The 15,404-nt window shown below is 39.4% G+C and overlaps 1 protein-coding gene across 4 annotated transcripts in view; it reads right to left on the bottom strand.

Moving 5' to 3' along the window:
• Nucleotides 1–2,951, bottom strand: part of cobl (cordon-bleu WH2 repeat protein) — a 47,062-nt gene extending 44,111 nt beyond the window's left edge. For 3 of the 4 annotated variants that reach the window (XM_073485954.1, XM_073485955.1, XM_073485952.1), the window contains exons 1-2: nt 2,475–2,607; nt 841–1,035 (exon numbers count right to left, since the gene is read on the bottom strand). In XM_073485954.1, the coding sequence (XP_073342055.1) occupies nt 841–1,028 (188 nt within the window). In that variant the 5' untranslated portion in view covers nt 1,029–1,035; nt 2,475–2,607. Of the gene's footprint in view, nt 1–840; nt 1,036–2,474; nt 2,608–2,916 lie in introns of those variants that run through there. The other variant, XM_073485953.1, reaches the window with a different exon arrangement.
• Nucleotides 2,952–15,404: the final 12,453 nt, after the last annotated feature.

Below are 15,404 nucleotides of genomic sequence, written 5' to 3' on the forward strand. Positions count from 1 at the left end.
GTTGCTACTGAGCAATATCAGAAGGTAGACTTTAAACACAGCCCATCTAAAACTAAAATGGAGTATCATGCATTTCAAAAGCTAATCCAGAATAAGGTAACCAGACACGTAATAGGCTGCCACAAAACCACTGTCTTTATATACCTTTATCTAATATATGCCTACTTTTTAAAATATTTTTAAGGAATATCAGGTATTTTGAAAAGTTCACCAAAATGTTCAACATGTTTAATTGTGAAAAGGCCTCTTTTTAATAATAATAAAAATTAAAAGATCAATTTACTTTTACTACTAGTAAGAAGTAGCACAGAGATGCCTACTGGTCTTAAATTTGTCTATGGTTTGTCTATGGTTATGAGAAGTCTTGTTGTTCTGTACAAGTGAGGAATCCCTGATTTTCTGCCCCAAAGGAGAGAAGCTCATTAGGGGCACAGAGCATTAGCCGGTCAGCCTCCATCTGTCAACTCTCAGGGACAAAGCTTGTGCTGAGACTAAGAGTGGGACCCCTTGACAAGGCCCCACTGGCACTGTAACCCAAACAGACCCAGAAGCAACAAACAGGCCTCATTCTGTTGTCTGTTCACTGGCAATGAAGGTCATAACATGAAATCATATTGTCCTGCTATGCTATAGCTCAGATCATTAAATCTCTAGAAATAATTTAATGTAAACATGGATGGATAGAAATTTTGTAGCCAAACACAGTAATAACGAGCAAAAGGATTGGGCTACAAGACATTTCACAGCCAGATGCAACATAAAAACAAGGCACACTAAACAAAAGCCATTGGAAAGAGAGTGATACACACAGAGTAATGTGTGCTAAATCCATCCTCTCACCTGCCATCCTCAGTTACATTAGTCTGGTATCCCTGTGGTAGGGTTAGCTGTAAATCCACAGTGGGCCTCAGTATGTTCTCCTTGGCATCAATGCCTGATGTCCCTCCCCCATCAGGTACAGTGTTTCTGAAGATGTGGCGTGGGGCGGGTTGAGGGGCCTGTGGCGGTGGTGGGGCACGTGCCTTCATTCTCCTCCTGGGAGATGACAAAGATACACAAGAGGAAATTATTATTCACTTTTTAGGTGTTTGCTGTAGTTTCCTACATTGTACAAGGTTTCCCATGTAGCAGAGTATGTTTGGAAAATAACAAGCATTCTTTTCACATGTTGCACTTGATTGTCACATTTACAATTCATAAATTAATCAAGGATGCATTTCTCTTACCAGTCCCATTTAATGCAAATTTTTATGGTTATGACTGTTTAATTGTGACATCACAACCTTACAGAAGTCATGACAGCTTGTTTAAAGGCACAGTATCTGCTACAATATGGAACCTTTAAGTCAGACAAACAGTGTATGGCTTATCTAGTAACACATTTTCACATTCTGACTCACTATATTTAATTTTAATTGAATTTTTTTAATTGTAACAAAATTATGCAGATCATTTTGGAGTCATTTTGTTTTACTTGAGTCCAGTCTTAGTTACACTGCAAGACAGCACAATGAACACAATCCTCTGCCACCACCTCAAGAGCTGCCTGAATACCAATCACTTTTTTCTGTCCGTCTGTTTCTGTTCATGACAAAAACCTTTCCCTTCATCAAGATTACATAACAGTCCACAGATATGCAAAGATGAACCCTTTTGGTTGTCAAGATGATCCACCCCTGAGCAGCTGCTTATTCCATCTGTTTCAAACACTCTTCCGAATAATAATTTAATAATTTACAACCACACCCTCTCTAATATCACTCCTAAGCACTCTTACTCATACTTTCAGGAAATACTGCAGTGTCACATACTCAATGTCTGCTTTCAAAAAGCTTTAAAAGAAAAATGATTCACAGCCTTACTTTAATGCAAACAATCCTTCAATCTTATTCCATGCAGTTTATTGAAAGACATATTAAGACAATGTAATCAACAGTTAATACTAAAATGTAAAGATTAAGTTGAGTGAGTTGTGACAGTCAGTCAACTCACTCACAGGTTTACAAAAGCGATTGAAACCGAATGATAAAATTGGACTTTTAGCATTGTGTTACAGTTTTGTAGCAACAAAAACTATTCAAAACAGCAGTATTCAGAGGGTGATAAGGTATTAGGTAAACTCAGGTGCATTCCACGCATAATTTAGTGTGTTGACAATAACCCTACAAAAACCATAAAAACACAGATAAGAACCACACTCAAACCACAACTCCTACAGTATGGGTGGAGTCATGTAGCAGATGTCAATGACATGCTGGCGACGAGATGCTGCTATCTGCACGTTTGACCTTAGCTCAACATAAACTGTACTTAGCCTGACAGAGACAGCTGATTAGACAGAAATCAGACACTTCATCCTGCTAATAATGATGACAAATAGCTATTCTATAGCACACGCTTTAACACGCACTCCCTGTCTGTCTTCAAAGCACAAATATTAGCCTTAGATAACAATAGAAAAACACCCCACTCACGCCAAAACAGTCCTTGTGTTGATTAAGTGTTCCAGAAGCGTTTTATATCAGACTGTTTATAAATCCAGCTCCAAGGATTGGGCACACAGAGAGAAAATGCGTGTTTGATCCAGTATCCTTCAAGGTACTCCTGCCCAGTAAAGGCTGCGATGGAAGAATGTAAGTGAACATACCACGGTGAGCGGACTCTAACCTGGCCACAGTTAACCATTAACAGCTGAGTCGGATATCAACCAACTCTCACCCACGAGACCCAGAGTGTCATTGACTCATTATGCAATGCAGACAGTTTAAGTGGATGAGACTGACAGGGTATACTTAAGGCTTTGACAACATTGATCATAATCTTGTCACAAGTATAATCACAGTGCAGAACATTTCTGACCACTAACTGCAAGGTGTTCTGACTCAAAGTGTATTTAAAAGCATATGGTTTACTCACAAGAAATAGACAGAAGAAGGTGATTTTCATGAGCAGCTTAGAAACCTCTGAATGTGTGGGATTTTTCTGGTGAGTCTGTGTTTTTGAAGGTAAATAGAACCAGGCTCTGTGGTACTGTGGGACTGGGCCCCAGCCAGGCTTAACACAGTCAGCTAGTATCCTTCCCTCCCTCTCGCTTGCTGTTTGTCTCACCATAACATTTCTCTCTTCCTTGCTCTCTCTCTTTCCCTCCCTCGAACAGGCACAAAGACTCCTTTAGGAAAAGCCTCGTCTCCCACAGAGTTAGAATGAGCGAGTGTAAACAGAGAGAGAAAGAGTGAGAGAGGAAAGGGAACGAAGAGCAGGAAACCCTGCTCCGGCACAGGGGGGCAGTAAGTGCTGTGCTGCTACAGGGACTGAGTTACAAATGGGCTCTCACACACACACACACACTGAAGGTTACTAATGGACCTTTCAGAACCACTCAGTTCTTTTCACTTGACTAAATAGCATTAAAAAGGATATATTTCTTTCACTATTCTCTATTAAATCTGATAGCTTTTCTTTTTAATAGGGACAGTTATTTGTTTAGGCTCGAGTTGCTTATCAAATCAATGTTTGTGAAAGTTTCAAAAGTAAGAATATCAAACAAATAGATGTTGAATTAATCTCAAGCTGCCAAAGGCGTTTTAGACTCGTGGTCTGTGGTAAAATCATCCAGGAAAACATGTGAGCAGCTGTAAGTGGAAAACAACATGAGCAGAGAGAATTTATGTCCACAGTTAAAATTTAATGTATTACAACAAATACTAGCCAGTTGGTTAGTTACACTATATAGAACAGAATAGATTAGAATAGAATAGAATAGCTACACACATTCAACAACATACATAAGTCTTACTCGTCCGGAAAGGAGTAGAAATAGGTTAAAATACTTACATGGTCCGATATTTATTATATAGAGCTAATGGAACATCTTTGTGGAAAGTGTTATTTTGTGACTATTAGAGATGAGCTGTGCATATCTCCCAACATCCACTACACTAAATCTAAGCACATATAGGTAACTGAAATAATGTTTGAACAAAGATGATGGATTTGAGGAAAGTACAGTAGCAGCTGCTGTTAATTTAAAACTATTAGCTCTTAAAACTTTTGCCATTGTCAAACAGTAAAGGCACAACCTGACAGCACTCTCCTTTACATTTACTTTAACTACTGTAAATTTTGGGTGAAAACAATTTTGTGTTTTATGATCCTCCATCGTTAAAAATTGATTATATTAAAGGTATACTATATGTATAAAAATATGATGGATACCAGCGTTATGATTAATTAAATTGTAGCATTTTAGCTCCCAAAATGTAATTTCTGAGACAATGCTGGTTGCCAGCTGAACATGTTGATGGTGGAGCAATAATAGTGAGGCATGCTTGATTCAAGTGTCCATGGTGTCATCTTAATGACATAATTGCAGATCAGTCTTCCCAAAAGCTGGTGTGTGACTTGTCAGTGATACTCAATCTGTCTGATGACATAAAAGGATTTGGCTAAATAAAATAGAATGTAAAATTAACAATATCTTTATTTAGACATGGTTATATTTGATCAATATTAAAACAGAATATCTGTTACAACGTTAAGCAATGGTAATGGTGTAAGACATAAACCTAAACACAGCCTACCAGTCATCCTATTTTGCTGTCTGTGTGCTAGTCTCTTTAAAAGATTAGTCTCAGTGTCTGCATGTCTGTCTGTCTGCGTGTGTGTAAGTGCATTTACAGTGTGTGCGTGTACGTCAGGCTACCTGCTCCCTGACCCAAATACCACCACGCTCACTCCTGATCAAGGCCCTTAGGATAAATCATGCCAGGATGTGTGAGTGCGACTTTGCTTGTGTGCATGTGTGGTTGTGTTGATGTTAAGTTACAGATCAGTGTGATTACATGACAAAATGAAAAAAACTATGCAAACTGCACAAATTTAAAACTTTCCCAGAGAGAGATGGAAAAGGTAACATGGTTTCAAGATGTAAGCAAAAATGAAATCTTCTTGGAATTACAGGTTTGGCAAGGGCACTGCAACACAGTGCCAATACGTGGACAATACAAATCCATGAACGTCACAGTCAGATTACTGTTGTTAGTGGAGAAGTTAAATTACATAACACAGCTCAGACACACTGGAGACTACCTTAACGTTTGCAGGGGAAAGAAGTAACTGTCAGTGACTGTATTTATCCCAGCCATGGAAACACAGCCTAAAAAGTTCCCACTCTGGAAGGTCTTATAAAAATAACGGAATATATGCTCAGTCGGTACTCTGCTCCGTCAGCACAAACCCAACAAATTAAATTCCACTTACAAGTGGTTTGTTTATTAAGGAAAACTTTATTCTGCTATCTTGGCCACTTCCTTCTAATCTTAATAAAAAAATCAATTAAATGATTGTGTGTTTCTGATATCTTACTCACTTCCTTTAGGATCCATTCAGCAATTCCAATAGGGTAAAAATAATCAGTCTGCTACTGATACCTACAATGTAATGGTACAGAATGCTGGAAATGGTACTGCATGAGAAAAAGAAACAGACAGACAGACTGGACCTACTCTAAACAATAAAGTCTGCTGTGGATGTGATTAAATGTAACTATGATTTAAAACAGACAGAGACACAAAAGTCAGTAAGTCAGTCAGAGAGACGGACAGTTTCCCCAGTCAGTCAGAGATGTGGACATGCCCTCAGATGTGAGTCTTTTCAGGGTCAGACAATAGGATCACTGAAACAATGAGCCACTATCCTCTAATGAAGACAACTGATTGGATATGGAGCACATTAATTGGCTACATACACAGCACTGACTGACCTACATGCACCATGACAAACCTTGTGCATTCTAAAGTACAGTATAAACAATGGATGAACACAAAGCTCTGTAGCATATAATAAGAACTGATGTAAAAATAGATGTCCTCAGTTACACTGTTTGTTTGAGAAACATAAACGCTGTAAAAGACAAGATTTTAACTCTACTGCAAGACATTCCCTTGGACAGATAAAACAGCAGGCTGACTGTCTCAACAAACAGACACAAAAATATTATCTCACATATTTCTAAAAGCTTAGTTTTTTATATTAGATCTTACCTGTCAAACAGATGCATTCTACTGAGCATCTATAATACAATATTTCATTTCCTGTCTATGGCTTTAGTTAAAGTTACATTGAAAACAAAATTGGCAGCAATACTTCAGGTAGTAAAGTGGGTTGACCGTTAATTGCCAAATTTGATGGTTTGATTGCAGTGATGGTTCAATCCTTGACCTCAGACCAGAGCTCTGCCCAACCTTGAGCTAAACACTGAACCAAAAGTACTATTGGATACTGTAAATCACTCTGCAAGTGAGAGAGCAAAATACATTTAATTCAAGACGATTTTAGTTCCATTCTCTCATATTACTGAACATGTACGAAAAGATATTTTCAAAATGGCCTCAATTCGTAATCATACCTTTAAAACATGGATTATTGTTTAAGAGAGACATGAGTGAAGAGTAGAAACATCAACCATGTCAGCATGTTTTATCCCTGAGTGCCACTTCAAGAACACACCCACCACTTGCATGTAAGATCACACACATGCACATTCAAGCCAGGAGCACACTTGTCTGTGTGCACACTTGAGTTTTAACCTCCTGTTGTGCATTGGACACGAGTGCGAGTGATACACATCCTGGACGCTCAGCCACTCCCCTAACACTCACACACACTGTCCAGCTACCTTAGCCAGCATATCCCTTGGGTGTCATGGTGTCCCCATGGCAACCTATATTTACACCACTTGACTTCAGAAGAGCGCAGACCTCGGTGTAGTAGCAGCTGTGGATTCTGGATGCATGCACACAAAGGGTGAATGACCCAGAGAAAGAGAAGCAGAAATGAACAGAGACAGAAAGCAAGGTCAAGACAGAGTGAAAGACTTTCTGTTTTAGAAGTGAGTGTTGGACACATGTGAGCCCAGTAAGGCATTTGTTTGCAGTTGCTAGGCACACAGCCATCTACTTGAGCATATGCCCTGATGCTCAAATTACCAGCCATGTGGTTAAAAACCCCACCCAACTGCTATGCCAAGTACAGTGGCTCAGTGCCATTGTAATGCCAGTCAGACCCCCTGTTTTCACACTACTACTCCTCCCATAGCTACAGCCAAGTAAAAAATGCAGAAAATAAGAGCACATTCACGTTTGAATCTCTTCTGTGCAGTTAAACAGGTATGCCTACTTGATCATTTAGAGATGGTAGAAGTTTCTGAAGGAAAAAATTAAACCAATTTCAAGGCATTTCTCAAAGGTTTTCAAGATAATAAAACTTGACTCATTACATGATTCTCTAAAGCAAATAAAGCTCATAAACAGAACAACATCAGTTTGACCAATTACCTCATTCAATACACCAAAAGACCTGAACTCAATGGTTCACTGCTTTACTTCACTCAATGGTATGTGGCCACATGTCACAAACCTAGGGTCATACCAGGTATCTCACAGCATGTGTCTGTTATTTCCATGTTAGTTTGCATACGCAGTAGCTGTCTTACTAGCTCCCTCAAGAATAGCAGGAGGTCAACAAATATTTCACAAAAGGCTAAACCATTAATTTGCATCATAAATGTGCTGTATTGTCCTGGTTTTATTCATTTAAACAACAAAAAAAGTGAAAATCATTATCAGCATGACATTAGCGTCTATATGGGTGTACTGGCGTAACATTTGACTGCACTCTTGGCCTAACAGCACTTAACCAAATGCAATGCGATGGTAACAGTCTGTGATTGCACCATGATAAAACCATAAGCCATTCTGAGAATTTGAATGACTGACTGCCCCTAGTGCAATAATTTCACTATATTTGCATGCAAACGGCAACTGCATTACAAACTGTAATCAACCCAGAGTCTTCTTTGGAAAAACTGGTGCCACTCCACATGTCCTGGAAGATTTGAATGTCCTGGACAAACAGGAGGAATTACAGTCAAATATTATCTGCGTTTACTTTAAAACCATTACAGAGACCGCTGATGTTGTGAATCACCAACCCAAAGCATCAGTATTTGATGACCTGGAAATTAGACTCCACCTTAAATACAGTTCAAATTGTGCTTGTGTACACAGAAAGCAAAGTGAAAACAACCAGGTAAGAGCTCGGCACAATCTGTTCAACAGGAGGGCAGAGTCAGAAACAGTAACATAATAACCCAGGGGAGCTGAAAAGACAACACCACACCTCAGGTGCTAAATGAATTGTTACTCATTGGGATCAATTAGGTTGCTTACTTGTCTTCTAGTTATTTGAAGGGTTTACATTCAGGATGTATTGCATGACCTCAACCAACAACCGGTGATCCAGGAGTATCTGTTACACACCTACTTAAAGGAGAGAAATCCACTTACTGTAAAAGCACCCACCCTATCCTCTCTTTTCCTATCCTGACTCATGTAGTCATCTTGTCCACTTGTGACCACTGACACAGAAGCACAGTGTAAAAAAAACTGTTTAAAACAAGATGTTTTCCAAGACAACATGAATTCTCCAAAAATAGGAGAAGGAAGCCAACTACTTCTGTCTGGACAGCTGGAAAAAACATGTCTGTTTTTCCTTAAGAGATCAAATATGATAGTTCTGTAAACCTTTGCCAAAAAGTATGTCCATTCTTTCTTTACCATCTCAGGTGTTTGAAGCCATTTAGCCTATTTACTTCAGTGATTTCCAGCATCCTTACTGAGGTTGATTTACCGAGTGACATCAATAAAGAGCCATAGTTCACTTGTATATTCCTAGACAGTCATGGAAAAAAGTGTTAACATTCATTATGCTTGGTGTAAAAATCAGGCTACTCTGCACTCAACAAATATACTATGTGCCCATAGTTAATGTTAATCTACTTAACAAATGCTCTTGATCCTCAGACATTTCAAGTCAACTCCTGAACCTGACTGTAAAATCGAGTAGTAGTAGTAATATAAGTATTGATAACTTCAGAATTACTCTCATAAGGGGAGTCACATAAGCATTTACAGTGTAATTATTGTTTTTTATTGGTGCACCAAGATATGAGCTGTGCACTGTGCACCAGCTGAAGTAGACATAAAGCTTTTACAAAAAGCGTGTGGGTGGCAAACAGGCACACAGCAGAGGAATAATGGAAGGGAAAAGGGAAGGAGGGATAATTACGGTTGGTAAAAGGGAGGGATGAGGGAATCTCAGGTGGCACAAAGCCCCACATGACTGGACGGCAACAAGAAAGGGAACAAAAAAGGGTATATGGGTGGAGTCCAGCATTAGAGAAGAAAGGAAGGAGAGAAGGAATGTAGAGGCAGAACAGCAGGAAATGATAATTAGTCTGTTCTCTATTCCCCGAGCTGTGTGTTCAATTAGAGAGAGCTCCTGCTTGAGAGACGAGAACAAAAACACTTACAGATATTGTTGGTTTTTAGCAGACAAACACAGCTTGCATGCACCCAAAGATCCTTTGATGTGAAAAACATGTAACATAAATCACTGAAAAGCTACAGAAAAACATCTTCAATAAGGCATATGTCACTTTCCCAACGCCAGAATGACCACATCCCCTTTTGGGTGAAGTGCCAAATAGAAAAGATAGCAGCACCGTGCCGGAAAGCTGCTGTGTATCATTTTGTATATCAAACACACAGTTTACGATTTTCTTTCCTTCCCCAATGAACTGCAGACAGTCAAAGTAGAGATCTATGGCTTCAGCCCATCCACAGAGAGGATGAAAATGGCAAATTGTTGAACCTGGACGGTCGATACGTGTCCATCTGGGGCAAATACTTCATCACAGGTTAGTTAATGACGTTATTGAATAAATGACATGTGTGCCAATTGTGCCTGTAGATCGAAGCAAATCAGAAAAGTTGTGATGGTGTAACTACAGATTTTGCTGTGAATTATTATTCATTATTGCTATTATTTTATTACCAAGGCCTAGATTATCTTAAGTAATCGAGTCATTAATTCTTGAAAGAGAAGTTGCTGTAGGGTATGTATTTTTTTCACCACCAGCTGAGTGACGTCTAGTTTCGTTATGTTAAAGAGAAGGCGGACATCTGTACGGCCAATATCTCCAAAACCTGGCAACTAAAGCCAAAACAATCTAGATGGACAAATAGCAAAATATGTATTTTTATATGTTGGATTTCAGGGCTAACTGTCCTTTTAAAGAAAGCAATGCCACCATAAATTGTGCATGCGCTCCCTGCTAACAGCTCCCTGCTAACAGACTGGCTTAGTAATAATTCCTTGAAAAGGACAAAAGACTGTTGCAAAATTACTGACATGGTGGCACAAAGTGGTTAAACTTTGTTTTCTTCTAAAACTGAGATAGAAACTAGCAGCAATGTTGAAAACCTGTAAAACCAATACAACTTGTGCAAGACAAAGTGCACTTTACCGCCTTATCAGTTGATACCACTGCTATGGCACGTCAGTTGGCTTTGGAGGAGTCTGTCCAATCTGCGTACACACATATGCATGCAGTCCGTCTGTCTTCCTCCCCGACAAGCCCACATACCACGGTGGCTAACATATGACTGCAGGCTTCCAGAAATAAATCTGAGCTGCCCATAACAGCTGCGTAAGAGTACAGACAGATACACTGTACAGAAGATACCTAAGATTGATACACAGGCATACTTTGTTGCTAAAGGTATCTCCCAATGCTTTCTTTAACCGGGGAATGAGGACAGCATATAGCAGATAACAGGCTGGGTAATTCAGTGGGGCCTATGGAGCACGGCAGTCTATAAATACAGTCTGTCTAGATGTCTAAAATGTTTCCAGTGTATCATGGCATGGCTTTGGACGAAATATATTCAGGGAGCCTTGACTGCTTTGGTTCGTACACAGACCAAGGACCCATTAATTACATCCTCCTGTGCCAGGCCTTATAACTCGTACTTGAACATTAACCACAAAAGACATTGCAGTAATTGCTAATGACATACAGATTAATTAAAGATTGTGCACTCGCATTAAAGGGAATAAGGGTAGCACTTTCAGCACTTAAGTAACTAGTTCACTACTTTATTTCACGTGTTCAGAGGACTTAATGGAACAAAGTTTAACAACCATGGGCTATATCAGTCAGTCTTGTGCTACTGTATACTGTATCTACCATACACTGACTCCCTTTTGAAGCCATAAATTGACAGTTATACTGTAAGCTTTTGATCTAACATGTTCAGTTGGTGTGTACTCTGGTTAAGCTTATATCCTTGAGGAACAGGCTTGTGGAAGCATTGCATCCACACCCTCTCTATTTAAAACAGGATGGCCTGTGAAATGGACGCAGATATTACCAGATACATGCTGTACCACTGCCAACAACGCATAGCCTCAAGTACTCGCTCTCTCTCTCTCTCCCTCTTGCCTAGTTCAATTTTCACAGAAGTTAAATTTAACCTGTCGTAAAAATAACCCTAAATATCCAGATGTGACCACAAAGACTCAAACATTTTCCTCTTTGGTAAAAGTAAGTACAGTATAGCCTTCAAGTAGAGTAGAAAAAATAGGGAAGTCCCTTAGTCAGCAGTGCTGAGCCACTGGCTGACCACACGAACCTTCGACTTCTAAATTGAGAAGATTTTGTGAAGGATATGTGGGGTGGGGTGCTTGTATCTGCATCTGTCTCAAAATCTGCCATGATTTGACATATAAGATATTGAAGACACTAAGGGATAACATCATCCAGGTCTATCTCTGAGAGTATTTTAAGAAGCTGTATGGACTGACAGACACACATGGTATTTGAATACTATGCAAAGGGTGAGACTGACATTTTAGTCCAGTGGGCACAGCTTCAAATTAATGAGCATTTACACTGCAGCTATAAACCGGTGTTGGTCTCCCCCTCCTCACGAGTGCACACGGGCATGGACATGCACACATCCAGGATAGTCAGTAGCCAATAATTATCTCTGGGTGTGTGCTGAGGATAAGCGGACAGTTATTTGTAATCCCATACTGTATTTAACTGTAAAGTGTGCCAACCTGGTCTTCCTGTGGGTGTGATTCAAAGCTAAATAGACACAGAAATGAGGCTAACACAAACAACAGATGTATAGTGTTTAAACAAAAAATGTGTGACCTACCAATAGTGAGGCAGATGTCAGCATAAATCCGGATGCTGGGAGGGGTTAGGCTTTTTTTCAATTATTTCTCTATTCTTTACACTTCATGAGGCACTTTGAGGCAAAGTCTAGACATAAAAAATGCAACAAGCCTGTGTGGCAATAAATGGCAACAAATGTGTTTGTCTCTGTGAGGGTGTGGGTGGTTGATCATCACTGGGGACTGAACCATGTGATCAGAGTAAACTCAAAGGCTCTGACGTAGCACATGATTGTGTCTCCAGAGAAGACCGACAGAAAAACAGAGAAGGTCTATTAAACCTGTAACAGCTTTATAAAACCCTTTGAAGATTAAAAAAACACAAGTGAGGAATGCTATAAATGTCGAATTTATTCGAGCAGTCCCCTCTTATTTCTTCCTCTGTTTATTTATATTGGTTTGTTGCTTCCTTATTGCTTTTGTGGGAGCGGATACTAAAATCAAAAGCATGCAAGAAAACCACATTAATCAGAGGCCTCTAAAATAAAACTTATTCAACACACAAACAAGCATATAGGTGGACACACATGAACACCAGGTCCAGACGTGTAGAGGAAAACACTAGCGTGTTAATTAAGACTGTTGTGTATGCTGCAGACTTTCACAGAGAGGACTTTAACTACTATTAGTCTAAATGCAATCACCATACATGATGCTCCAACTCACAGGAGGGTTGCAACGATGAGATTTTCACGGTACAATAACCATCTCAGACTATATCACAGTTTCACAGCGTCACAGTCGCACACATTTATTACTGTTATTATCAGTTACAATGACCCCTAATGGAATGAAAATAGAAGGTTTTTTGCTTGAACAAAGGATTAATGAATTAATTTAAACATGAAATACACATATTTTAGTAACACTAAAATGATAGGATTAATTTTCTTAGGTAAGCAAATGTACACAATATGATAACCATCAATTTTCATACCTTGAAACCGGTATATCGCTGCAACCCTAACTCACACAATGGTCCACAGATGTAATCAGGATCAGATTAAAAAAAAATAAGGTTCAGGCAAAGATTTGAATAACTTGAACATGATTAATTTGGCCTAAGTGGGGAGGCAAGTTGCCACATTTTGGACAATCTCAATCTCAATCCACTGTGAGAGATCAATACTCATTTAGGCTCTGGGAGGAGAGGGAGTTGCCTTTTGTGTCCGTGCTTAATTACAGGCTCATAACACGCAGAACGAACGCTTCATTCAGGCTACACAGTCGCATACACACATTCAAGGCTCATATTTCATGGCAAGGTACAAACAAGTCTCTGCCTTTGCCCATTTGTCTGCTCATTGACCTCGCTGCGTGTGTGTGTATATGTGTGAGTGTACTTTTATGAGCTGTGCTTCATTAGGACTGGGCTATGTAGTAAAGTAGCTACTCCCTGTGTGATGACGAAAGAGAGGGATAACAACACAAAGGGAGTTGTCATGGTAATTTATATGGACAGAAATGTCACACACTGACCGGATAAAAAGGTGTTTTGCTACCACTGCCAGCCGACTCTGTGACCAGTCTACTTTGTAATTTGGCCAAAAAGCTCTTAAGTGTCTGAAATCACTGTATTTAAGAGTATCTGGTTAAAGGGACCTTTGCTTGAAAGATCAGAGGAGAAATAGACCGAGCCTTGATTCACTGCATCAACACTCTTTCAAACAGTATCACACCCTACTCATGTTGCCACTGAAGAACAAACATGTTTTACTGTATATCTGTGCTACACTGCTGTTGAGCCTTGATCACAAACCTACAGCATAGGAAGAGTACTTTAGAGTGCCTGAAGAGTTAAAGCATGGTAGATAAGACGTGTGATCCCTCTAGATGACAGCAGGACTCTCAGAAATCACATCTTTAACAATAAATACAGTGCTGACTTAAGATTTGATGAATCAGCAGCATTTGGTTTTACAGGACACAGCTATTACCATAATTAGCACCCAAGTAACACATAATTATACTGATGCAGGATCATAACTGGTCAGTGAGTTACTCATTGTACATCATCAACTCTAACTCCACTGTTAAAACGTTAACAACAGAAACAAACAGAACAAAACAGAAAAAGCTTTTTTTATGCCCATATAAGTTGATAAACTACATCTAATGAGAAATCATGAATAATTACCAGCACAAAATCAACTGTAGACTATCCATACGTTCATTCAGGATAGAAAACCCATAGACTTAATCTACTTCTCCATATCACAATGACATCTGAAAGGTCAAGAGTTGTTTACTCTCCCACGTAAAAACTGCAATGAATGAGTAGCACTGTATGAACACTGCTCCCAACAGTGGCATATTTTGGCATTCAAATTTACAGTCGGTGACGATACGAGGTTATTTATTGATGTGGTGGGGTGATTTTTCTCCGTACAGTTCCCAATGCATTTTGATTGATGAAAATACATCACTACTGTACCATATTGCCATTTGGTACTGATGAAACCTCTTTTTTACAAAGCAGGAAAAGCACAGGTGTTACTACCAACATTAACAATGGTTCTCCTGTATTCAAGGTAAACAGCAAAATACAGGATCTCGACACAGAGGCAGCTAAATCAATCTAAGCAGTTACTGATCATAATATTTGGAATTAGGCCTTTACTATTATTTTAAAACATGAAACAAGTCTAACAACACAATTAAAAGCACATTGGGGACCTCACCTACAGTTGCTGCTGCTGCTGTTGTTCCACCAACAAAAGGCCATGTCACTGTCTCTCTACTAGCAACCAAATACACAGCTGCACTTGGCTTTGGTCCAGAGCTGTTTATTCTTATTGTCTGACAGACTGGAGGTAAATGGAGAGCAGGTTGATGTGGCTGCTGGAACACTCTCTCTGTTGTCAATACTCACTATAGAGACTACACAACTGCTGTGGACGCTCTTCACCATTTCGACCAGACAGTCAATAATTCCGCAGTTTTTTTTATTGACCCATGAAATTACTGTTATCGAGAAAAACACCATGGCAACTCAAACATGACTCATGTCCGAAAATATAAAGTTTCCTAAAACAGTCATAAGTATAGTCTGGATGAACTGCACACAGTTCACGGGCTGTTTATAGGAGTAATAATGCCAAGACAACAAGTGGGACTGTGAATTTGCGCAGTTTTTAAGTCGCCAGGCCGGTTTCTTCCGAGATGACATTAAACCAACTATCCATAAAGTTAGTTTGAAGTTGTACCCAGCGGAAGAAGAAAATTATAAAACGTTTAAAATAACATTTAATTAGTCTGTAGTCAGTTTTGAGGACTCACCCTAAAGGCGGCTTTGAGGACTCGGTCATTGCAGTGATTAG

The sequence above is a fragment of the Pagrus major genome, chromosome 17, assembly GCF_040436345.1.
Source record: "Pagrus major chromosome 17, Pma_NU_1.0".
Taxonomy (NCBI): Eukaryota; Metazoa; Chordata; class Actinopteri; order Spariformes; family Sparidae; genus Pagrus; species Pagrus major.